At 42.1% G+C, this 25,658-nt stretch overlaps 1 protein-coding gene across 2 annotated transcripts in view; it reads right to left on the reverse strand.

The window, feature by feature from the left end:
• Nucleotides 1-548: 548 nt before the first annotated feature.
• APPL2 (adaptor protein, phosphotyrosine interacting with PH domain and leucine zipper 2) overlaps nt 549-25,658 on the reverse strand; it is a 64,547-nt gene continuing 39,437 nt past the window's right edge. Inside the window, exons 9-21 of one of the 2 annotated variants that reach the window (XM_049884235.1) lie at nt 23,571-23,653; nt 18,415-18,573; nt 16,812-17,000; nt 15,270-15,312; nt 15,125-15,181; nt 14,943-15,031; nt 12,554-12,712; nt 12,331-12,383; nt 9,780-9,954; nt 4,590-4,626; nt 4,235-4,375; nt 3,156-3,203; nt 549-1,521 (exon numbers count right to left, since the gene is read on the reverse strand). In XM_049884235.1, the coding sequence (XP_049740192.1) occupies nt 1,513-1,521; nt 3,156-3,203; nt 4,235-4,375; nt 4,590-4,626; nt 9,780-9,954; nt 12,331-12,383; nt 12,554-12,712; nt 14,943-15,031; nt 15,125-15,181; nt 15,270-15,312; nt 16,812-17,000; nt 18,415-18,573; nt 23,571-23,653 (1,242 nt within the window). In that variant the 3' untranslated portion in view covers nt 549-1,512. Of the gene's footprint in view, nt 1,736-3,155; nt 3,204-4,234; nt 4,376-4,589; nt 4,627-9,779; nt 9,955-12,330; nt 12,384-12,553; nt 12,713-14,942; nt 15,032-15,124; nt 15,182-15,269; nt 15,313-16,811; nt 17,001-18,414; nt 18,574-23,570; nt 23,654-25,658 lie in introns of both variants that reach the window. The other variant, XM_049884234.1, reaches the window with a different exon arrangement.

Here is a 25,658-nt window from a genome sequence, read left to right on the forward strand (position 1 = left end):
GTCACAGAACCTACTGACCTTCTAGTTATACAAATTTATCAGGCTAACCAAAAGAAATGTCTGTGATTGAAACCCACCAGCAGCTCCATGGGTCTGCTCCCGTAAACATGACAGCCCAGGAAGCCTTATGGGGTAGCTCTACTCTGTCTTATACAGTCACTAGGAGTCAGAATTGACTGAATGGCACATGACAACAAGGCAGCGTTAGTTAACATTGAACTAATGATTTTCATACTGTCTCAGACCAGCTCACTATGTCTCTGATGATGTATATATTTTAAGAGTGGAGTCTTCATATAGACCCTATAATAGTAACTTAATTTGGGGTGGCAAGAGTGGTTTTATGAAAATCCAACATTTTAAAAGGAGGTTATTTTCAATACCTTTTAAAAACTTGGCAGTGGGATCACATTATTCTACTCATGTTGAATAGAGGTATTTTTGGTAGTACATCCCCCTCTGCTGTGCTTTTCTCGTGCCCTAGTTTTTTTGGAAATTAACTGTTAAAGCTACAGAACTGACTTTAGTTTTCTTCCAGGAATGTTCTAGAAAATAACCACACAGAAGAAACAGAATGACAGTTTTTATTTGCTAGCACGTATTGCTAGGTTAATCTGTTACAAAGACAAGGATATTCTGCTGAATATGGTTACAATTAAACACACCGTACCACTTCAAGATCTTTATACTTAGCTGCTTATGTCACAGGTAGGAGGGAATGGCATGGCATACTCTAGTGGACTGGGATGCTAGGAACCAGGTGGATCAGGGTGGAAGTGGTTCTGTACCAAGCCCCATGACCAGCTGTACTTCAAGCTAAGTTTTAAAATTAATTGGTCCCTTCCTTGAGGTGGGTCTGGCTCAGAAGAAACAGGAATTGGGAGAGCTACACCCAGTCCACAGTGAGCCACCACTAAAAACAATCATACTTAACAGGGCATTCAACTTCTGAATGCTGGTTTATTAAGGTTCCAACGTAAAATTAAACATCTTTATGTGGGACTCATCTGCAGATCTATTGATTGCATGATGTCTGGAACAGTTATCAAAACTACACCTGCATGTCTGCTAGTGCTTGGGCCTCAAAGCAGGGTTCTTCCCCTAACTGCACAAATTAATGCCATCAGGTCCAATCATGAGACGAGCTGGTTTATAAATATACAGTTCTCAGAACGACAGGCACTTAAAGCTCATTAAGTAAAATACAAAAATAGATTATATTAATAGGAAATATTTAGTGTTTATCAAATTGTAAATCTAGGCTTTTGTCATTTTTAAAAAAGGATACTAGAAACTGAGAATAGATGACAGTCAAAGTGAACAATGCATGTTTCTTTCTGAGTGCTGAACAATGCAATCTAAGAAAAGGACTTACCACAAAGCACCTAAAATAACATTTGTAGATGGGTAGAAATGTGTTGTCAAGCATTTCTTACTGTTTCCCTCCCAAGTCTCAGTACCAAGGCATCGAGAGTACTTTCCACAAACGATTGTCAGCATTCTGAAACCAGGTTAGTGTGCCTGCATGTCAGAGAAGCTGAAAACCCTTAAGGAGGTAGCTCTCCTTCCCGTGTGCTCTTCCCCCAAAGGCGCAAGTGAGTTACGCTTCAGATTCTGCGCCTCTATTTTCACTTGAACTTCCATCATTGTCATCTGGTTGATCATTTAATAGTACAAATTTTCCATCATTGGTTAGTGGCATGGACAGCATTAGTTGAGCCAATGCTTCTGGATCCTGAAGTTACGAGTTTAAGAGGGAAAAAAGAAAAAGCTTTAAGATGCATTTAAAACCTCTTTGGCTTGGCTTTCCATGTCTTACATAATCTAGTCTCATTTCTCTTGTGTGTGTGTGCCTTCAGGTGGATCTCCTTGCTCTCTTGAAAACTCAAGGCATTACTTCATCTAGAATCTAGGCCAGATTTTCAGCCAAAATATCATTTACATAGTCAAACCATAATCTTCCCCAAAAGAGTCCATAGCTCTGGAGGGCATTATGCTAACTGAAATAAGTCAATCACAAAAGACAAATACTGTATGAGAGCACTATTATGAAAGCCCAAGAGTCCATAGAAGAGCTTCCTTCACAAAACTTTTATCATTCAACCCCTTTATTTTCTTTTAATCTGTACCAGATGTTGGCAAACCATGGCCACTTGGCTCACCAGTTGTTTTTGTAAATAAAGTTTAACTGGAACACAGCCAAGCCCATTCATTTACATACTGTCCGTGGCTGCTTTCATGTTACAAGTAGTTGCAACAAAGATGGTAGGGCCCACAAAGCCTAAAGGATTACTATCCAGCCCTTTACAGACAAAGTTTGCCAACCCCTATCTATACCACCGAATACTATCTTGCAGTGCTTGCTCTTATTTCGTGTATGTTACTCTCCGTGCTTGGTCTTCCTGCCCTCCCCCATAGACTAGAACTGCAGTGTCTAATATGGTGACCACTCGGTTCATGCTAATGTTTAAATTTAAATTAAAAAATTTTATAAAAAATTTAGCTCCTCAGTCACACTAGCCACGTTTCAGTCTATGTATTAGATAGTGCAGCCATAGATTTCCACCACCGCAGGAAGTTCTACTGGATAGCACTGAACTAGACGGACCATGGCGGCAGGGACCGTATCTGTCTTGTTCACTGCTATAATTTGAGGTTTTTTTTTTTTTTTTTTTTTTTAACAACTAAGCTCTCAAAAATTTGGTGAATGAAATACTCTAAGCTACTGAGAGATGGGGCAGCAGGGGGTGTCCTGAGCATCTTCAATGCTGATAAGCTCCCAGGTGATGTCTGTTACTGCTGGTCCTCTGGCCGTACTCTGAGGAGCAAGGTTTTAGAGCACATGCAAGTACTGAAGTTTGTACCATCTTAATTGGAAAGAAAGGAACAGCTAGCCAACTAGTATGCAAGCAAGAAGATGGATTAAAAGCAAGCAGGAGCTGCAGGTGTGATCTTTATTAAGCGCTCCACATGTGTTACCAGAGACTGTGGAGCCAGCTGGCCAGAAATGTCTGATGGATGGTTAGTTAGAATGCTCAGAAGGAAATCTCTAACCTGGCCACACTGCCTAGTGAGCATCATCTTTCTTTTAGAGAGAAATCTTAGTATGTATACAGGTGTCTTTTGAATAGTTGTTAAACTAAAATGCACCTTACCTTCTGAACCTCAATAATTTCTTTTCCCAAATTAATAGCATAACATATCTGCAAAAGACAAGAAAACTAGTGTTTGGAAAAGGTAGAAAAGAATAACGGATTTTAGAAAGAAAAAAAAATGTGATTATTCGTATAGGATGGGGGTCACTGTCTGCTCACGTTAACATGGAGACACAGGACCTGGCTGTTAGGGGACTCAGCATGTGGGGCTCTATTTGTGTCAGCTGTCCTGGCCGCCTGCTGACAATCTGTGCCACACAAAAAACACTCCAGGTAAGCAGAAACCTAAATTATTCTAGTGTTTGGAATTCTCGATAGGGTATTTCTTTTCCTTTCTCTCTAAAGCACACTTAGCCACTGCATGTTCATACACACAGTGGGGAACAGATACTTACTGAAAAAAGGACTGATTAATTTTGGTTCTGAGTAGCAAATGCAGTCACCAAGTTTTCATACTAAACAAAAGAATAACTCAGATGCACTTGCCAGATGTTGTCTTCTTCCTTGGTTTGCTCTTTGAAACTAGTTGATCTCCACTGTAATTTTTGCGTTTTTTTCTTTAAAGAAGAAATTTGGGGGGATCCACTTTTTAGCCTTTTCTGATACCCTTACTAAACGATTACATCTTGCCATTAAGTTTTTCTTCATCCTCTCCATTTTAGTTGGTATGTATTTTCCCAGGGGAAAATTTTATTCCAGTAAGTTTTCTTTTAGTGGGGTTTTCCTGTTGTTAGCTGCCTTCGAGTCAATTCTGACTCGTGGTGACCCCATGTGTACAGAGAACTACTCCATGGGGTTTTCAAGGCTGTGACCTTTTGGAGGCAGATCTCAGGCCTGTCTTCCCAGAGGCCCGTGGGTGGGTTCAAACTGCCAACCTTTTGGCTAGTACTCAGCACTTAACCATTTCTGCCACCCACGGACTAACAGGAAGGGCCTTCCTAGGAGGAATTCTTTGGACTCCTAGATCGGGATGTGCAGAATAGTCAACTGTATATCCAGGGGGAGAGTGCAGAACCCCTTTAAAAAAGTGACTTGTTTGGAATGAGATATGGCATCTTAATATGAACAAATAATAAGACCTTTTCGCCTTCTGAGTTACTTTCAAAAATGTATGTGCTTAGAGACTCCTCTCCTGTAGATTCCGGAATGCGAATGACAAAGCCAACCAGTCTCTTGTTTTCTTGATGGGCAGCAAATTGTGTGACACTGGTAAGTTCAAACTGGGGAGAAAAAAAAGGAATAGGTTGAATATCATACAACAACTGGAATTAAATAACAGGTCATTCTCTATGGAAAAAGTTACCCCAAGAAAGTATACCATTAGTGACAGTCATTTAATTTGGCAAATATTTATTAAGTGCTTGCTTAGTATTTAAAGTGGATACAAAGGTAAGTTGAGTTATCACTGATCTCAATGTATATGAACTTACTTACATTGGCCCTTGTTACTTGAGTCTGAGGATCTATCAACCTGAAATTTTAAGAGATATGTTATGTCACAAATGTTGGATAAATTTAGTCTTAGAAGAGTCTGTAGAAGTTCTGACTGAAATCACATAAATACCCCCTGAACATGAAAAACAAAAGAGCCTAGTTGAGGGTGAGGCAAGACAGCTCAATGTGGCCACCCACAGTGCACCATGATTTCTGCCTCTGTTGAACCTGTGTCGTTAAAGTGCAGGGCATTTTATTTTTTACTGTGCTTTAAGTGAAAGTTTACAATTCAAATCCGTTTCTCATACCAAAACTTACACACATATCGTTAAATGACAGCACACTCCTTCTCTCCACCCTGTATTTCCTGTGTTCATTCAACCAGCTCCTGTCCCACTCTGCCTTCCCATCTCACCTCCAGACCGGAGCTGCCCACATGGTCTCATGACTCTATTTGAGCTAAGAAGCACACTCCTTGCCAGTATCACTTTATGTCTTATAGTCCAGTCTAATCTTTGAAGAGTTGGCTTTGAGAATGGTTTTAGTTTTGGGCTAACAGAGAGTTCAGGGGCCATGACCTCTGGGGTTCCTCCAATCTTAAGACCATTAAGTCCGGTCTTTTTATTAGAATCTGAGGTCTGTATGCCACGTTTCTCCTGTTCCCTGGGGGATTCTCTGTTGTGTTCCCTGTCAGGGCAGTCACTAATGATAGCCAGGCACCATCTAGTTCTTCTGGTCTCAGGCTGATGTAGTCTCTGGTTTATGTGGCCCTTTCTCTTGGGCTCATACTTTACTTGTGTCTTTGGTGTTCATATTCCTTCGCTCCAGGCGGGTGGAGACCAATTGATGCATCTTAGATGGCCACTTGCTAGCTTTTAAGACCCTGGACGCCACTCACCAAAGTGAGATGCAGAACGTTTTCTTGGTATACTTTATTATGCCAGTTGACCTAGATGTCCCTGAAACCATGGAACCCAGACCCCCGCCCCTTCTACTCTGTCCCTCCAAGTGTTTGGTTGTATTCAGGAAACTTCCCAGCTTTTGGTTTAGTGCAGCTGTGCTGACTTCCCCTGTATTGTGTGCTGTCCTTCCCTTCCCCTAAAATAATTCTTGTCTACTATTTAATTAGTGAATACCCCTCCCCACCCTCTTAACCATCAAAGAATGTTTTCTTCTGTGTGTAAACCTTTTCTTGAGTTCTTACAATAGTGGTCTCATCATTGTTCTTTACTGATGCGTAGTATTCCATTGTGTGAATATACCATAATTTATTTATCCATTCATCCGTTTATGGGCACCTTGGTTGCTTCCATCTTTTTGCTATTGTAAATAGTGCTGCCATGAACATAGGTGTGCATGTATCTGTTCGTGTAAAGGCTCTTATTTCTCTAGGATATATTCCAAGGAGTGGGATCGCTGGATCGTATGGTAGTTCTATTTCTAGCTTTTTAAGGAACTGCCAAATCAATTTCCAAAGTGGTTGTACCATTTTACATTCCCACCTGCAGTGTGTAAGTGTTCCAGTCTCTCCACAACCTCTCCCAACATTTCTTATTTGGTGTTTTTTTGATTAATGCCAGCCTTGTTGAGGTGTGCAGGGCATTTTAAATGGAAGATTAAAGCAAAAAGAAGAATTAGTTTGAGCTATATTTTTGTGCTTACCAAAAGAGGCAGCATTAAGATTCTCAACAGTTCTGCTGTATCATATGGATGGATCATCATCTGTACACCTGCCTCCTCAGCAAGTATTCGTTGACATTTTGTGTTTGCTCTGAAGTGCTGGATCAACTTACTCTTCCAAATTTAAGAATTTTTTTTTTTTTTTTTTTTAATATTGGGGAGTGTGAGAGAATAATGGATTTTGATAAAACTTTTATATCAGTTTGGTGTAGGTGGGGTAACATTTAAGAAGGTGTTCTAGAACATATTCTTTAATAATCTTTTAAGCATCATTTAATAATCAAATTGATATACCTAGGGAAACAAAATACATAATTAGTTTATTGCCACCTATTTTATAGGTATATAAATTTCTACTTATGTTGTCATAATTAACCTATAGTATTAATTACATATTTAAATTATTGACTTGCTATAAATTTTATGAGTGAAAGCAAAAATCTATTTTCTTCGTAAAAAGTGGTTACAGTTCCATTTACAGGAAATGTTCATGGTTGCCTAGGGCTGGGTGCGTTGAGGGAAAAAGGAGAGTGACTGCTAATGGGCACAGGGTTTCTTTTTGGGGTGATGAAAATGTTCTAAGATTGTGGTGATGGTGGCACAATTTTGTGAATAGACTAGGAACAAATGAATTGTGCACTTCAAATGGCTCAATTGTATGGTATGTGGATTATATCTCGATAAAGTTGTTACCAAAAAAAAAAGATGGTTACAATTTGAAATATACACAGTTATACTTATTAAAGAGTGGGATTTATAAACAGAGGCCTCCCATTTGAATTCTAACCTAGCTACTCACTTCCTGATTTTGGGAAAGTCACCCTGACTTCTCTCAACTGCTTTAACTGTAAAACTGGGATAAGAACCCACACTTCAAAAAGGTGGTTATGACAATTATTGAGAAAATGCATGTGGAGTTTTAAGCAAAGTATAAAGCTGTAAAATAATACTTTTATTTATGTATCAGTAAATGGGTATGAATGATTTTTTTTTTTCAGAATATAGGCAGTTCCTGGGTTATGAACGTCAAATTTACGTCCAACCAGTTATACTAAAAATTTGAGGTACATACAATGGTTTGTAATAATGGGCAAGTAGCACTGTGCACCAAAACATTATTATTGTTATTACTGTTTTATTAAAGATTTTTTAGTGTATCTGAAAGTGTCTCTTTAATGTTTTTTATGTATAGAAAGGTACACTATATACTTCATACTAAGACAAACATTTGACTGACGTTAGATATGAACCATACCTAACTGTAACAACTTACATACAAATCTGACTTAAAGACAGACTCAGGAACAGAACTCATTCGTAATCTGAGGACTGCCTGTATATGTCATAAAAGATTTCTCTCAAGTCGGGATAACTTTCTTAGATATTTTGTAAAATTTCTCTAAAAATGAAAACTTAAAAATGCGTATCATGTTTTCTGAGTAACTTTTAAGTCTACTATCTAAATCAGGTAACCTGGATTTGTCTCTCAACATCTTGTTTTGTGTGATCTCTAAATAGTCTCAAAACCTATGAATTCCACTATGGAGGTGTATGTGTGTTGTGGTAAAATATGTTTAACTAAAACTTACTGTTAATGACATTTGGTACTTTCACAATTTGGGCAACCATCACTACCTATTTCCAGAAAACTTTTATCACTACAAAAGGAAACCCTGTACCCATTAGGCAATCACTCCCCATTCTCTTCTTTGCCAACCCCTGGCAATCATTAACCTGCTTTCTGTCTCTATGGATTTGCCTATTCTTGATATTTCATATAAACAGCATCAAAAGGTTGGAGGTGCGTGTCTCTCGAGGTGACTTGGAAGAAAAGCCTGGTCATCTACTTCCCCAAAAATCAGCCATTAAAAACCCTATGGAGCCCAGTTCTACGCTGACACACACGGGTCAACGTGAGTCAGGACTGACTGAATGGCAACCGGTTTTTTAATGACCAGTGATGCCGAGTATGTTTTTATGTGCTTGCTGGCCATTTGTTTTATCTTCTTTAGAGAAATGTCTTTCCAATTCCTTTGCTTTTAGTTGGGCTGTCTTTTTGTTGCGCTGTGGGAGATTTTTTTTTTTAATATATTCTGGATACCAGACCCTTATCAGATAATGTGATTTGCAAATACTTTCTCCCATTCTGTGGGTTGTCTTTTTGCTTTTTTCACAGTGTGCTTTGATGCACTACAGTTTTTCACAGTACTTCTTACATATATCACTGCCTTTGATCTTTTTTGGTGGAAATTATTCCATGACCATTTGGATCCACATAAAAACAATGAGCCAATCTCTGCAAAATGCTCAGGACATACTAGGAGAAAGGCTATGAATAAAAGATTTTATTCCTAAGAATCTAATTCTAAGGATAATGTTCATAATAAATGAAAAAGACTGATTTAATGAATGGAAGATTATATTCTGGTTTTTAGCTAAAGTCCTAGTTAACTCTTTTGAAGCTGACATTTACTGAGCACTTGCCATGTGCCAGTCACTATTTTTACATGTATTAACTCATTTATTCCTTATGACAGCCCTATAGGGCATGAATATAGTTATTCACATTTTGTAGCTGAAGAAACTGAGGCCTGGAAGTTAAATAACTTGCCCAAGGTCATACAGTAAATAAATGTCAAAGCAAGGAATAAACCCAGACATTCTGGCTCTAAGGTAGTGTTGTCCCACAGAAATACAGTGTAAGCCTCATATGTAATTTATATCTTTCTAGCAGTTTAGCAGTCACATTAGGAAATGTGAAAATAGGTGAAATTAATCTATTTTCTTAAATCCAATATATCTAAAATACTACCAGTTCAACATGTAATTAATTTATTGAGATACTTTATATTCTTTTTTTGTGTGAACGAAGTCTTAGAAATCTGTTGTGAATTTTACACTTAAACACATCTCAGTTAAGACTGTGTCTGCTGCACGTGCTACGTGTGGCTGCAGTCCTGCAGAGCCCAGCCCTTAGGAAAGCCTGTGCTCACAGCTGTCATTTGATAGACATTTGCTGGCAGTCATCTGCCATCACGCAGATGGATTTTATTACCTGAAACCCCAAGTCATATAGTTAGCATTGTTTGGCCTCTTTATTTTAACCCTCCCATGAGATAATCAGATTTTCTTTGGGTGGTCCAGTTATTTTAGGCAGGTTCCTGGTCCGTTTTCATTGTGATTAATTTTTACAAACAGTACTCTCAGAAATAAACAACAAAAGCTTTCCGTTTTCAAGCTCTGAGACATAAAAGAATATCTCTAGAGTGATGGCATCTTTATAATCAGTACTATTCACTCATCACTGAATTTCTAAAGATACCAGTTCTCATCGTTAGGGAACATTTTTATTCTATAAATTTTAGAAAATCGCAATGTAAAAAGGAATGGGGGCGGAATTTAATCCAAGCAAACAAATATTCTGGCACTGAGTACTCCAGATGGGTGAATGTGCCTCAACAGGGAATCAGACGAAGCTGGGAGGGAGTCTGAAAAGAAAACAGAACGTACCTCAGAGTTTGACTGGTGACCATCAGATGGGATTCTGTCATGCGGAAGATGTTATGAATGGCCCGAGCCGCCAATACTTGTCTCATCGCTTCATAAATCACTTCAGTAGTGCTGTCTGTCTTAACCGCCATTGATCCCAAAAACCGAACTATGAACATCTGTTGCAAAAGAGAATCTGGAAAAGAGCATTTTCTTAGGATCACACTGACTTCCTGCCTGTTGTTGGTCTGCATACCAGTGTTAGATGTGTTGGTCTGAGAAAAACTGAAGACCCCAGCTTTTGCTTCCTTTTTGTGGAGGACTTTCTATGAAAATTTCTCAATACTGCTTTTAAAAACCCCAAACTGCCAAAACTCTGAAATTGACCGTTCACAGTCAGTTTGTTTGGAACTACTTCATTAGACTAAGGACACACAAAAAAAAAACCTGTTGCTGTGGAGTTGATTTCGACTCATAGTGGCCCTATCTGACACAGTACAACTGCCCCATAAGGTTTTCAAGGAATGGCTGGTGGATTTGAACTGCCAACCTTTTGGTTAGCAGCCAAGCTCTTAACCCCTGTCCTACCAGGGCTCCCTAAGGCACCTCTTTTTCCTCACGTGTAAAATGAGATGGTGGTACCACATGAACATCCTTCCAGTACTAAAACTCTAGGTGACTCTACGTAAGTGACAGTGTATGTATCTTACCTTTTCTCTGAACAGAACTTTTCCACTAGACAAAAGGAAATCGTTACTTTGGTCCATTCATAAAGTCTTCTTAAAGAAAAATACTTATATGCAGAAAATAAAACCTGACGTTGGGTCTCATTCAATGTATACACATTATTACAGGCAGCAATGATATTTCATAAACTAACAGAGATCTCAAACTAAAATAATTTGCTTATTAGATTCTGATGAACTGCCAGTCCTGGCATCTTGATAACGGCACATGAACTGACAAACCTCTGCAACGGCAGCCGCAAACTGGAAGAATCCTCACTTCACTGTTTTATATGTACATACGTTAAAAACAGTACCCAAAAAACCCAAACCCACTGCCGTCGAGTCCATTCCGACTCATAGCGACCCTATAGGACAGAGCAGAACTGCCCCATGGAGTTTCCAAGGAGCGCCTGGCGGATTCGAACTGCCGACCTTTTGGTTAGCAGCCGTAGCACTTAACCACTAGGCCACCAGGGTTTCCACATACATATATATATATATGAGGCAATGGGTACATATGAGGAAACCCTAGTGGCCTAATGGTTAAGAGCTGTGGCTGCCAACCAAAAGGTCAGCAGTTCGAATCCACCAGGCGCTCCTTGGAAACCATCTAGGGCAGTTCTACTCTGCCCTATAAGGTCACTATGAGTTGCAATCAACTTGATGGCAACATGTATCCCAAACGGGTATGTATATATGTATGTGTGTATATAAACCCTGGTGGCGTAGTGGTTAAAAGCTACTGCTGCTAACCAGAAGGTCAGCAGTTCAAACCCACCAGGTGCTCCTTGGAAACTATGGGGCAGTTCTACTCTGTCCTATAGGATCTTTTTTGAGTCAGAATCAACTCAACGGCAATGGGTCTGGCTATTTTTTTGGTGTGTGTGTGTGTGTGTGTATATGTATATATGTGTATGTTATATATATGTGTAAATATATATATACATATACATATATATACACATATACATACACATATAACCATTGTTATAAATGGTTACATACATATTAAGGCAGTTTTTTTGGTATGTGGACTGTTCACAAGTATACTTAATACTGTTGGTCCTCTAATATGTTTGGATGATTTGAAAGTCAGCTGGACTCAGGTGGAGCAAGCCAGGTTTCAGGCAAGCCTATTAACATCACACACAAAAACTTTTTTTTTTGGCCCAAGCTGTAAGTAATGGCAATAGTGTCAATTCTCAAGTCTTATTTTTAAATTTAAATAAGTGGACTTCATTCTAATGATGTTTCAGGCTCCAGTCATGAAGCTGTGGTAAAATGAGATCTTCCCAGCACTTCTAGTTACTAAATTCCCTTGGCTCGGAACTCATATCCTGTACAACTTGAGTTAATAGGTTCTGATCAGGAGATTCTTATGTACACTACAAGAATGTAAATCAAATAACAAAATCTGAACTTGAACAGCTGAAATATTTATTCATGTCATCTTCAAGAATGAGTTGTTTGCACTCTTGGTTTTCTAAAATGAAACAGCATATTTCATGATTCACCAAGACTGCATTTAATGTGACCATCTTATCCTCTCCGAATTGACTTTTGTAGTCACATGACTCCAGATTTTGACTTGGCAACATCTCTCTGCAGGAGCTATAAAACGGATATGGGCATGACTAATGGTAAAACAGATGTAGAAAGTCTTTTCAGTTTTTATCTAAAACCTGCCCTCACTAAATGTGTCTTAATGAGTTTTCACAGAGGACCAACAAATCTGAGGGTCATAATTTCAATTCATGTTCCAAATCGTGATTTCACATCTCATGTCAGTGGCCCCTGTCATTCTGTACAGAGGAAAGAATAAGACCATCAAACTAGCCCCTTACCTTCTGCTTCTGGAAACGTTTCATCCTCCATTTCACCAAAAGGGTTGATCCGCCTAGGGGAATAGCCAGAGCCAAACACAACAGCTTCAGTTAAAATGACACGTAACAATTGAACTGTAAGTCAGAATAGCAGCAGTCTTTAAGAAAATAAACTTGATTTTATTTTCCGGCGACATTAAGTTTATTTTCTTCTCTCCCAGAGATAACCTCTCTTAGCCCCTACCTGCTCCCTCTGTTCTGATCAAGGAATTCTGTAGCAGGAAGTACAATATCAAACTGAATAGGTGTTCCGGGTGCAATCAGTTGTTCAGCTTCAGGTATACTGGCTGTTGCTTTGGGCACAATCTTGTCATTGTCCATCTCTGAAGTTTTCTGGTTCTGACTAGAGTATAAGAGAAAAACAAATCAAACATATTCCTCTTAACCTTATGCCTTACAATGAAATGCTTGTATTCTGAATGTTGATGTGACTTTTACGAATGGAAATATAAGGGAGAGGATTTCAATTAATCCCTCCATCCATCCTAAAAATGAATCTTCTAAAACTTCATTTGTGTCCTTGGTTAACAACCTTCAGATCTCCCTGCTGCCCAGAGTTCTCTGCTGCCCAGCCTTCTGCACTGTGCTACAGTACTTACTACATTCTGTGGTCATCTTCTGTTTGTAACTTCTCCCTGTGAGAAAGGTTTTTTCAGGGCAGACGCTATAGCTAAGTCGTATTTATAACTTGGCACATATTATTTGCTTAGAAGTAAATGACAGTCTTTTCCCAAAAGGACGATTTCTTTGCTTCTTCCTCACTGTCATCAAAACATTTCTTTGTTCTTAATGAGATGACCCTAAGAAAGATAGTAAACTAAACACACACACACACACACAGAACCTGGGGCTGTCTGGCAGCCACATCTGTCACCCTTCCAGTCTCTAGGGTAATTGCAGCAGGCTGGCTAGAGTAATTTTTTTCAGATATTCTCCTGTGTCCCTTCTGTGGGGTCCTTTCTATCTAAGAATATGACTAATTTATTCTAGAATGAGGGAGAAAAATCAATTACTGCTTCTCTGTAACTGAATCTGAGCTGCAAATTACGTGTTTTTAGAAAAGCAATCACACCTTCTGACTACTAACATTAAACTGTACACCAGCACCCTGGAATGATGGCATATCAGAGCTGAGGGGCCTGGGAGGTCATCTAGTTTCTCATCTCTATAGTTCACAAAGGTGAGGAAACGAAGGCCCAGAGACCTAACTGACTGATGTTAAGACACGTAGCTGTGTTCAAGGCAGAGCTCTTGCTAGGTCTCCTAACTCCAAGACCAGCGTGTGCTCCACCTTGCCCATCTAACATGCCTGTAGCTTCTCGCCCACCCCCTGGTCTTTATTTCTGTTTGTGTGGTGCTTTCCTAGCAGTTGCACTTAAATAATTATGCTACTTGTGTAAACTGTAAATCCTTAAATTTATCACTGAAATGTTGCTCAGACTTGTCACCTCTCTCCCGTTATTACCTTTGTTTGGGTTCTCATGTTCTTTTTACTCAGCGGCTACTACAACATCCCACTGGTCTTTCTCCTGGCCCCTTCCCTGCCCCCAGTGCCTCCAATCTTTCTTATCTAGTGCTAGAGAACAATCTTTCTAAACTCGGCTCTCAGTATGTCACCCTTTGTCTAAAAACTTTCAGTTGTGCTCCACTGCCTTTAACTCCCAAGCAGGGTGCCCAAGTCTTTTCTTTTACAGTCGGGCTCACGCACCTGTTTTCTGGCCTAATCTTCTCCTATTCCTTCTCACGTGACTCAATGCTGGCGTGACCACTGGCTCCACACTGATGACAGGGAGACCCTGGGAAGTTACCTACCTACCTCTGGAGTCATTAGATGATGTTTATAAAATACTTAATGGGGTTCTTTCTACCATTCCACTTGAAGATGAGCACCAAATACATTCATGATTTTAAGGTACTCTTTGATGCCATGCTTTTCATTAACATGACAAATAATATGGACCTCTACGGTTTAACACAATGGAAAATGCCAACCAGACAACAGGTGGAATTCCTGGAGTATATCCTAAAGCAATAGTCAAAACCAGAGAAAAGCTGCACGCATGAAGATGTTCATTAGAGTACAGATGATAACAGCAAACGAAGGGCAGACAACCGAAATATTCAACAGAATAATAAAAATAAATGGAATACTGTATAGTTATTACACAAACAATTGTGAAAATTTAGAAATATTAAAAAATATGTGAAAATGCAATGCACATATAAAAACATTAACACGGACCCCTAAAAGGTGATTTTGTTCCTGGCATAACTGTGACGCTGATACAGTGGGAAGGATTGACTAGCAGGCCCCTTGCTTGGACTGTGGCAGCATGATCCAACGGACAGGCCATGGACACTGAAGCCCGACAGGTTTGAGTCCTGGTTCTGCCATTCATCTGCCGTGAGAACCTGAGGGGGATATTTAACCTTTCCTGGCCATAGTCAGTGTTTCTGTAAAAGGGCTAAACAGTGCCCCTGGGGTAGTTCGTGAGGATTAAATAACAATTCATATCAAATTCCTACAAAGTCAGTGTTGCACAAAAGCTAGTTTTCCTTTGTTCTTTAGTTACCTGGGGCTGAAGTTTTCTTGTTTTTTCCCAAGACTTGTGATGGGAGTCACTGCTTCCAGTGCCGTCTGATTCAACTTGATGGCAACTGCCTAAAAAGCCACAGGAAGGGCACGCTCAGTCCCCGCTGGACACAAACCTTTCAGACTAAGAAAAGGGCTGAGATGCAGGCAGCTGCTAATTACCTCTGGGTTGTCAGTCAGGTAAATCTGTCTGGAGATGTTGTTTATTGCACATATCCACTGTGGAGGACATTAAAAAAAAAAAAAAATTCACTGAATCCCAAAGTCACCCACTATAGGAAAGATGGGAAACAAACAAAACCTTTACCTCGTCATTTTCCTTTCTGCTCTCTGCCTGGAGAATTATTCCCCTGAAATAAAATGCATCTAATTAAGTGCTTTCTGATCTCGGTGGCTGAGGCCTATTCTACACAAAGGCACTCATCTGGGTGCTGAAGGGAAAGGGCCAGGAAGGCAGCATGATGGGAAGGAAAGAAAATGGGGTTCCCAGTCTGGCTGTGCCACTAATTCACCATGTAAACTTGGACAAACACTTCCTTTTGCTGGGCCTCAGCTGTCTCACCTATAACCTGAAAGGGTTGGACTCTGAGATCTTCTAGCCCAAGTTGGATTCTACAGTAAGGACCATCCTTGTTGACCCTGCTTAGATTATCCAAGACGACCAGGACCCCTGCCCAGCTGCCCTTCCCAACCATACCCAAAGAAGGACTAGTAGCCGCTCCACTCTTCCAAGAACTGAAAAACCTGCATGTGGAAGGCCAAGGGCTATGATAAAAATACTACTACCCTGCCTTTGTGAAGGCCTTAACGCTATGAAGGATTCCACATCTGCTAGTTCTTTTGCTCCTCATATCATCTATGGGAGGTGGAACATAGATCTTATCCCTATTTTGTATCTGAGGAAACTGAGGCCCAGGGGAGTGAAGTAACCACATAGGACCATGACAAGAATATAGGCATCTTCATTCCTAGGTCATTTCCCATCACCGAGGGAGGAGTATGATGTTTAAAACTGCTCTGCCAACCTGGGAGAAGAGACATTCACCACCATCTCAACATCACCCCCTCATCTCAACAACACCCCTGGCCCCCACCCCAAACACTCTACTGTTCAAATAAAGTCTAACTTAGAACCCCAACACAAGCAGCAAACACAAGCAGAGCAGCTCTGAGTGTAGGACTGAGCCACTCCTCTCCCTCAGGTGAACCCTGAAGCATCCATGGGACTCTGAACTCCTGGGAGTATACCGTGAAAGCCACAGCTCCCAGTAACAGGGGAGCCCCCTGAGATGGAATCCACTGTGAATGACAACAAGGCTGCCATTTTTAAAGGTATGACCTCTTCTGGGCCCAGGGTACAAGGGGGTATGTGGGAACAGCATGTTAAGAAATGACACTGCTACAGCTGCAGGTACTGTCCTCATCTCCTGCTTCAGCTGGAAAGACTGACTTCTCAGGAAGGCCTTCCTTACCCACACTCCTCTTCCCTGCCCCATTGTGATACCAACATAAATGCTGGTTTAGGAACAGGCAAGAAGTAGCCACAGCCTTCGCTCTCTGAGAATCTATGCCCACAAAAAACTGTTTCTATCGCCATCTTACACACGTAGGTTATCTCTTCTCCAAAGCCACAAACCCTCGTGGAGGTTTCTTAAATAAGGCAGGTTGGACCCCATATGGGCCACTTGTGTTTATTTACAGAGAGCATAACACCATGCTCCTGAAAGGTCAACAATACTCGGAATGGGGCCTCTCCCATGCGGGGCTGGCACGTACGAATGAGCTAGAAGCCCTTGGCAGGGGTGGAGTCACTACACTTGTTCTCCCAAATAAAACTTATGAGGCATACGATTTTCCATTTGGAGTGGTGATCTGGAAGCAGTATCGCCGGTCTTCACAATCGACTGCCATCACCGAGCAGTTGTCCAGATCCTGGATCAGACCTCCAGCCACAGCTCCCCTGGGCTGACACATGAGATTCCCGCCTTGGGTGAAGAAGTACAGTCGCTCCCAGGTGGTGGAGACCAGCCCTGTTTTACTGAAGGAATTGTGTTTTGAAAAAGGCCATTAGTACTAGTCCTGCTGCCTCTTCATGGGTATTGGTAGCATTTTAGAAATGTTTTTTTATATTAAAAGGAAACTGCTTTGAAAATAAGTGAAATGAGTAGCAGAAGAGGTACAATTTAGCTTGAATCATCTGGGAGATAATGGGCTCTGTTCATGTAAGAAACGCCAGTCTCAGGGCCAACTCCAGAGGACGGGCAGGACATGCCTACCCCCAGCACAGCCACGCGCTGGCTTCTAAAGCCGGTATCTGGAACTAGAATTAGTCCAACCCCACAAGGAGGAACCAAAAACCAGAAGACCATTCTTGTAAGATCAGAGCTGAACTGCTCTGAATCTAGATAGTGTCACCAGGGTCACCTCGGGCCACAGAGCATCCCCCAGAATCCTGAGGGCTCTCAGCAGATTGGGTTTTGTGGGCTGCTTACAGGAGGAAAGTTCAGTTCCTATCCCTATGGAACTAAAGGTTAACATTTTAGATTATGAGCTCTGTAAGTTTATAGCCTTGGAGGAACTCCACACCCTGGTAAGGGAACAGCTGGCAATTCCTTTTCATATATCCTGCACTTGGCAGATAATCAAATATGTTTACTTGATTCAATACATACTGAGTAGCAACTATGTGTAAAAGAACTGGGTTTCCTGCTTCAGTAATTACAATGGTTAAAAAAATACAGTAATAGCTAATATCTGAGTGGTTACTACCTGCTAAAAATTAATTCATTTAATCCTTGTAACAACCTCATGAAGTAGGTACAATTATTAGCTCCATTTCACAGATGAAAATCAAGGCTTAGCCCAGCCAGGGTGTCTGATACCAAAGTTGGTGCTCTTCAGCCCCATACCATGACAATATTCTCTCTGCTCTAAGAGCAATTAAACCTGATCATCCCTTTAATTCAAAATGGACATTTAAAGACATGAGTGTTAATTATGTGATTCAACCTATATGAATCTAATTGCATCTAAAAGCTTCCTGGCCCTTAGACTCCTGCTTCAGCAGTGGGTCTCCAGTGCACTGCTGTCATCTGTGGCGTGGCAGATGGAGAGGGGCTGGAGATTAACTCTCAGTAGTCCAGGAGAACAACAGCTAAGTGTGGTCTATTTACAAATGGCCATGGAGACCAAGGACGGGTAGTCTGCAGTGTCTGCAGCCCGTGGCACTGGGTACTTAGTCATCTGACGCTGTCTCAGGCCCCATGTCTTCACGCAGTTTGGGTCCCTAGCCCCAGAGGCTCCCTGTGTTCAGGCAGGATGGTGCTGTGCTGGAGTTCTTCCCCATCTCCCCCACCCCACCCTCGGGCTTTAATGGGGCACAAAGAGGTTGCTTTTCAGCCACTGCTAGGGGAAACAGGCTTCAGGAAAAGAGGCAGGCAGTGTCTTCTCACGTTCTAAGATTGAGGTAACCAGCCTTCTGGATGAGGTTCCTGTTGGTCTGTGGTGCAGCTATATCGAAGTCTGGAGTGTAAACAGATTCGTCCACGCAAAGTAATTCTTGCTGGGACACCCGCATCTTTTCTGCTTCAGCTTCCAGTTCTACCTGAATGCTGAAGACAGAAGGTGTTAATTAGTCGCTGACAAACCCAGCATTGCTGAGAAGCAGAAAGCAAAGCCATCACCCCGCTCGCTCCCCATTCCCCAAGCCAGAGCAGTCCTGGGAGCTGCAGAGGTTGCTGGGTGGGGTCCAAAGGGAGTTGCTGCCTTTACGTGGCTACAACTCCCTGCCCTCTAACTTAGGCCTTGAAGGCTGTGAGGTCACAGCAACTCGAGTCTGTGTTACTGAAAGCATTTATGTGACTGCAGTTTAAAAACAGAACACAGGGAACACCACTGGATTATGCCAGAACCCAGCTACAGGATCTCTGCTGACAAAGTGGTATCCATGCTCAGAACTGCTGGTACAAATTTTGGGTGAAAAACTTTGATGAGCCTACCCTCAGAAGTCACATGTGTGGGCAGTCTAGGAAAGTATCACAAAGGAAAGAGTGAAGCAGCAGTCCGTACTGCCCACCTCTTGGTTTAGGCTGAGGGGTGGGGATGGCCACTGGGGATAGGAAAGACCAGGAAGTAGTACGAACAAGCAACAAAGCCGAGGGCAAGGCTTCTTTAACCAGGGCCATAAAACTGCCCAACACTGTACAGGCCAGCTGGTCAGGATGGCCCAGAGTACCACAAGGAGAAATGGATTGGTGTCCAGGCTTTGGGACGTTAGCCTCTGGCTTTCATGTGTTGAGGTGTGGAAAACCTGGAAGCTTCAGCTTGAAACAAGTAGCTGCCCTTTTCCCCACAAAGTGAGGCCTTCACAGGCTACCCCACCCAGTGGTGACAGTCTTGGTTATAAAGTTCTGAATGCGATCTGCCCAAAGTGACCCATCCCTCTGAGAAAGCAAACTTCAGAGGAGCTGTTCTACCTCTCCACTGTGCACAGGGAGACAAGGCAGAATCACAAACGCTGACGTCAGAAGGAACCTTGGGGACCAGCTAGTCCAGCATTTCTCGAAGTCAGTCCATTGAAATTTTGTCTCAAAGCGTTCTGCAGTTAAGTGAGTTTGGGCTTATATATGTCTATATTCTCCTCTTGGAGATTCACAATGTAACTGCCTGTATCTTGTTTAATCCAGCTTGATACGGACAGTCAAAATTAATTTTGGCTTTTCTGACACTGGGAAGGGTAACTGGGAACTCTACCATGGGTGGCCTTAGGAGAAACAAACTGGAGAACAAACCTCAGAAGCTTAACCTGCTTGACACTGCCAAGGTTGGGAGAATGGAATGAGAGAAAAACAATGAAGCAGGGGGTGGAAGAGGGGAGCCCAAAGTAGTCAAAACCACTTAGGTTCTTAACCTTTTGTGGGTGACAAACCTCTTTGAAGTGCTGATCAACGATAAGGATTGTCTCCCCCACAAAAATACATGTCTACCAAATGATATTTTGAGTATAATTTTTAATTTCAGAGAATTTATAGTGACTCTCCCTCCCCACTCCCCACTCCATAGAGATCCCAAGTTCAAAAACTCTTGAGCAGCTGATCTGAGGGTCCTAGGAACTAAAGGAACAGGAAGAAAAGTGACTGCTTTCAATTTTCTTTTTAAATTAATGGATGGCGGGGTATTTGTGCCCATGTTTTTGAGATGCCATCACGAACACTTTCTGCAGGTCCTGGAGCCTTGAAGATTTTTTAAAAGCATGTTTCATTTAATTAAACAAAAACAAAACACTTGTACAGGGCAAGGTTGTGGAAGCTCCACAGATACTTCCAAACCCCCGGAAGGACCGAACTGCTGGGCTGAGGGCTGTGGGGACCATGGTCTTGGGGAACATCTAGCTCAATTGGCATAACATAGTTTATGAAGAAAATGTTCTATATTCTACTTTGGTGAGTAGCATCTGGGGTCTTAAAAGCGTGTGAACAGCCATCTAAGATACTCCACTGGTCCCACCCCGTCTGCAGCAAGGAAGAATGAAGAAAAACAAAGACACAATGGAAAGATTAGTCCAAAGGACTAAAAGACCACAACTTCCACAATCTCCACCAGACTGAGTGCAGCACAATTAGATGGTCCCCAGATACACCACCAACTGCTATGACAAGGATCATAATAGTGGGTCACGGACACAGCTGGAGAAAAATGTAGAACAAAATTCTAACTCACAAAAAAAGACCAGACTTACTGGCCTGATGGAGGTTAGGGAAACCCCAAGAGTATGGCCCCTGGACACATTTTTAGCTCAGTAATGAAGTCACTCCAAGGTTCACCCTTCAGCCAAAGATTAGACAGGCCCATAAATCAAAATAAGACTAAAGGGGCACACCAGCCCAGGGACAAAGACAAGGATTAGAAGGAAGAAGGGAATAGGAAAGCTGGTAATAGGGAACCCAAGTTCGAGAAGGGAGAGTGTTGACATGTTCTGGGGTTGTTAGCTAAGGTCATAAAAACAGTGTGCGTACCGTTTAATGAAAAACTAGTTTGTTCTGTAAACTTCATCTAAAGTACAATAAAAAAACAAGAAAGGGCCACATAAACTAAGACTATACCAGGCTGAGATTGGAAGAACTAGATGGTGCCCAGCTATAACCAATTACTGCCCTGACAGGGACTACAACAGAGAATCCCTGATAAAGCAGGAGAACAGTGGAATGCAGGCCTCAGATTCTTGTAAAAAGACCAGACTTAATGGTCTGACAGAGACTAGAGGGACCCCAGAGGTCACGATCACTGGACCTTCTGTTAGCCCAAAACTGGAATCATTCCTGAAGCCAGCTCTTCAGACAGGGATTGGACTGGACTATAAGACAGAAAATGATGCTGGTGAGGAGTGAGCTTCTTGGCTCAAGCAGACACGTGAGTGGACACGGGGAATACAGGGTGGAGAGGAGGAGTGTGCTGTCTCATTAGGGGGAGAGCAGCTAGGAGTACACAGCAAGGTATGTGTAGGTTTTTGTACAAGAGACTGACTTGATTTGTAAACTTTCACTTAAAGCACAATAAATTAAAAATAAATAAATAAAACAAAACAGGAGAACTCCAAGACAAAAGGTGGGAATGTATCCCTCTGGCGTTAAGGAATAAGAGTAAACCCCTAGGCTCTGTGGAGTGGCTTGAAACAGAGCCACCCTATCTGGACTGAGGCTGGTTCTGGATTCTCTCACACGCTCTAAGTACAGCAAAGCACCTGGAACATCCATTTCATGGCAGAAGGACCTCAAAGCTTTGGTGCCACCACCGAATCCTGTCCTGAGGCCACCGTGGGCTGGCTGGTGGATGAAGCATGGCAGCGTGGCAGCAAAACCAGCTCCCACTGAGGAGAAGAGCTGCAGTATTTACCTGGTCACCAATATAAAATTTACTTGGGAAAATCAGAACTCCTGCACTGAATCAAGGTTCAGTTTGGGTACTTTGCCTGCTATATGTTGCCCCTGTAACTAAATGCCCCTTGTCAGGTAGCAGAGGGATGACTCACAGAGCTAAACCTGGCCCATGTGGAGCAGGCTGTGTGGCCACTCTGACTTTAACGCCCCATCAGGGTCCTGTCAGGATGGCTGGTCAGTGCTTTGGCTGACCTAATGATGGCTCATGGAAATGCTGACAAGGACGGAAGACAGAGGCTTGAGGATCTGCAGTAAGTACACACGATGACATCTCAAAAACGTGGGCACAAATGTCTTGCTGTCCATTATAAAACAAACCTAGTACGTGGAAAGAATCTGAAGCAGAGATGGCTCTCCCAAAACATGGAAAGCCATGGAATTCTAAGAGTTAAAGTAGGCCGAGAAAAAAGACAGAGTGACAGATAAGTGAGAGGGGGTACCATGAGGAAGTAACAATTTAGTAGGCTCTCTTATTTTTTGTTTCTTATTTTACTTTCTCTCTGAAGTAAAATTGTTTTAGGGGCTAAATGATCAAATTAAAAGGCAGGAAACTGAACTTATATTTCATAAACAATTTGTATAACTCTAAGTCTAACCTGGATCACTCACTGGTGCTAGCTATCAGGGAAAACAGCTCAGTTCATCCAGAAAGGATGACGTGCTTTCATAAACTACCACTCTCCCCACATGCTGGTAAAGAATGTTCAGCCCTGACTTTTCCTGGGATTCATTCTTTATTTCTGGAAAATGTCAGGCAGATGTCTGCCTATATAAATCCCACTGCTTGGCCTTGGGAAGGTATGTTAAAATGCAACGTCCCCAAGAAAACTGGCAACTTTCTCTTCATTTTTTCTGCATGAAATATAATTCTAAACTAGTATTTCCAGTTTATGTAGTACATACACAGAGAAACTTATTTCTATACCCCAGAAATCATGAAAAGTGCTCACGGGACATGTCTGAGCTCTTAATGAAATGAGCTTGATGCTGGGGAGCCTGTGACTCTCCTGGCACCCTCTCTCATGGAAGCTGATGATGGGGGTGGGGGTAGCAGTGGGGTGGGGAGGACTGAGAGAAGCCACAGCTTGATTCAGTGTGGGCAGGAGAGTGATGTATTCTTTATTAAGTATTGGCAAGGCTGAACTGCAGCTTGTGAAATTAATTCAAAAAAGGTTTAAAACCTTGCTTATCTGTTATAAATTAATGTGATGGCTAGAGTTTCCTGGATAGTCACAGCACTTCTGGCTGCTAGCCCCATTTACCTTTCTAAGAGAAAAGCAAAGGGCTCTTTTAAATTCACCTCAAATCAAAACTAGACTTGCTTTTAAAATGTGAAACCTGAATATTAACAAAAGGAGACCCTAAGGACAGGGACATGGATGCAGGAAGAGCCCCTGCTGAGGTTTTATTGCTATTTAGCCTTGTGATGTATGGACAAGACTGTGGGCTCCACATAGGCCAGGATCTGCAGAGATCATTGCTCTTCAACAGTGACCACCAATATTCACAGATGTTGGTAGCTGAGGGGAAGGTGCTGCTTCTGAGAGTCAGCGGAGTGAAGAGGGGCTCTGTGTGACCCTCTGAAATCGGCAGCCCTCCCCAACTCCCAGAAAGGTTGATTTAGCAGGAGGCAAAAGGCACACAACGAGATCCACGCCAGAGTGTGGCGTTACCTTTGAACCATGTCTGCAGCGGAGGACAATAAGCTGTCCATGCTTTTGGAAAACATCTCTGCTCCCTTCTTAAAAAAGTTTATCTGAAAGACACAATTAAGATATTCTGAAAATCATCTTAGAAAGGTGATCAATGAATTCATTCAATGTGAGACTGACAGCAAGGAGCGGCTGACACTGTCTGACTGGCCCCTCCTCACCCACAGCACCTGCTGCATATCCACCCTAGCCTCCACAACACTGGGTGATGTGATGGTTACTCCCAACATCCCGACTGCAACTGTTAAGATGCTTGTGTAAAATGGGGCTAGTGATAGTGACACTCAGCTCTCTAGTTGAAAGGCTGTAAGTATCAGGAATGACATATAAGCTCTTAGTACATACTAGGTGCTTCAATGATTATTGTTGATATTTAAGTACTTTTGTTATTATCGGCTTTTTACCTGTGTGAATTTTAGATACTAAGTTTTCTTGAGGGCAAAGATTAGGTCTTACTCACCTTTGTATCTCCAGGTGCTAAACTGGTGTGTGACAAATGACAGATTTATGCACAACACCAGCAAGAAACTGACAAGCCCTAGATGTAGCGCAGCACTAGGCTTTCAAAGAAACAACCCTACCCTGAAGACTTACCATCCAACTGAGCCCACTCACCTAGCCACACGGGGCTCTGAACACAGGCTGGATGGATGGTGACTTGGCTGAGATATTGCACTGGGAAAACTAGGCTACGTAGCCTAGGCTGGAAGCCTCTTCCAACCCTGACATCAAATTACAGGGGATTATGTATGTAAGGAAGCCCTGGTGGTGCAGTGGTTAAAGCGCTTGGCTGCTAACCAAAAAGTCAGTGGTTTGAACCCACCAGCCACTCTGTGGTAGAAAGATGTGGCAGTCTGCTTCTGTAAAGATCACAACCTCTGTCCTATAGGGACACTATGAGTTGGAATGGACTCGATGGCAATAGGTATGTACATAAAGGATGCGGCATGGCTCAAGCGCTATGTATGTTCTTGATTCAGGGGAGGTCTCGCCTTTTCTCCAACATTCTATGATGCTTTCTCTGTCCAGGGAAGTGTGGCCTCTAAGAGACCTGAGGGTTACACAGTTTGAAAACGAAACTGCAGTTACTGGTTTTTGGGTACCAATAGAAGGAATTCCTTATTTCCTATGACTTCTGTATATTCTGTTCCCAGAAGTTTTGGGTCCTCTGGCAAACCATTAAGGGCAGAGGTATGGGAAAAAGAAGGACATTTCTGTGCCCTGCTGCCATCTACGATCATTCTACCCTGAAAAGCTCAAGTTTCCATTTGTTCTTATGGTGATGACTTTTAAAAAAATCAGGATATTGGGTATGAACTGCTCCATTTTATAACCTGGAGTGTTGAGAGGTAAAAACCGCAAGCCTAAGTCATGAAAGAGAGGGAAAACACTGGGCCTGGACATGGGGATTCTCTTATGCGTTACCCCAGCTCATCCGTCTAATGAGGAAGTAGGCCTTGCCCTGGGGTGTGGGTATGGAAATCTACCTTTCGCTCTGAGGAGGCTAGTAGAGGTTATCAGCACAGTTCTGACACTCTTATATCTCTTCTCCAGACACCCTGGGGAAGGATGTGCACTAATGTCCTTCGTTTTCACGGTATAAAAACAGACGGCGACTATGATTCTCCTGATGCAAGGAGTCCCTGGGTGCTGCAAATGGTTAACGTGCTCAGCTGTTAACCAGAAGCTTGGAGATTTGAGTCTGCCCAGAGGTATCCGGAAGAAAATCTGGTGATCTACTTCCTGAGGAGTGCAGTTCTATTCTGACACACATGGTGTTAACCATGAGTTGGAGTGGACTTGATGGCAACTGGTTTCTCAATGCACAGTAATACGTGCAGGGAGATGTTCTAGGTCCACGATCTCGGAATCATACGTAAATCATGGATATCAGTCTGTTAAATGGGCATTTTGCATTTCTAAAGTCACAGCATCATGGTGGCTTCTACTCTCCCTCCCCTCCCTGAACTCCTTTGGAATTTACACTCTAAGTCCATGCCTACTGTTCTGGAAGCTCCTAGGGCAGGTGTTCATGTAACCCCTGAGAGA

This window comes from Elephas maximus, chromosome 4 (genome assembly GCF_024166365.1).
Source record: "Elephas maximus indicus isolate mEleMax1 chromosome 4, mEleMax1 primary haplotype, whole genome shotgun sequence".
In the NCBI taxonomy this organism is placed as follows: Eukaryota; Metazoa; Chordata; class Mammalia; order Proboscidea; family Elephantidae; genus Elephas; species Elephas maximus.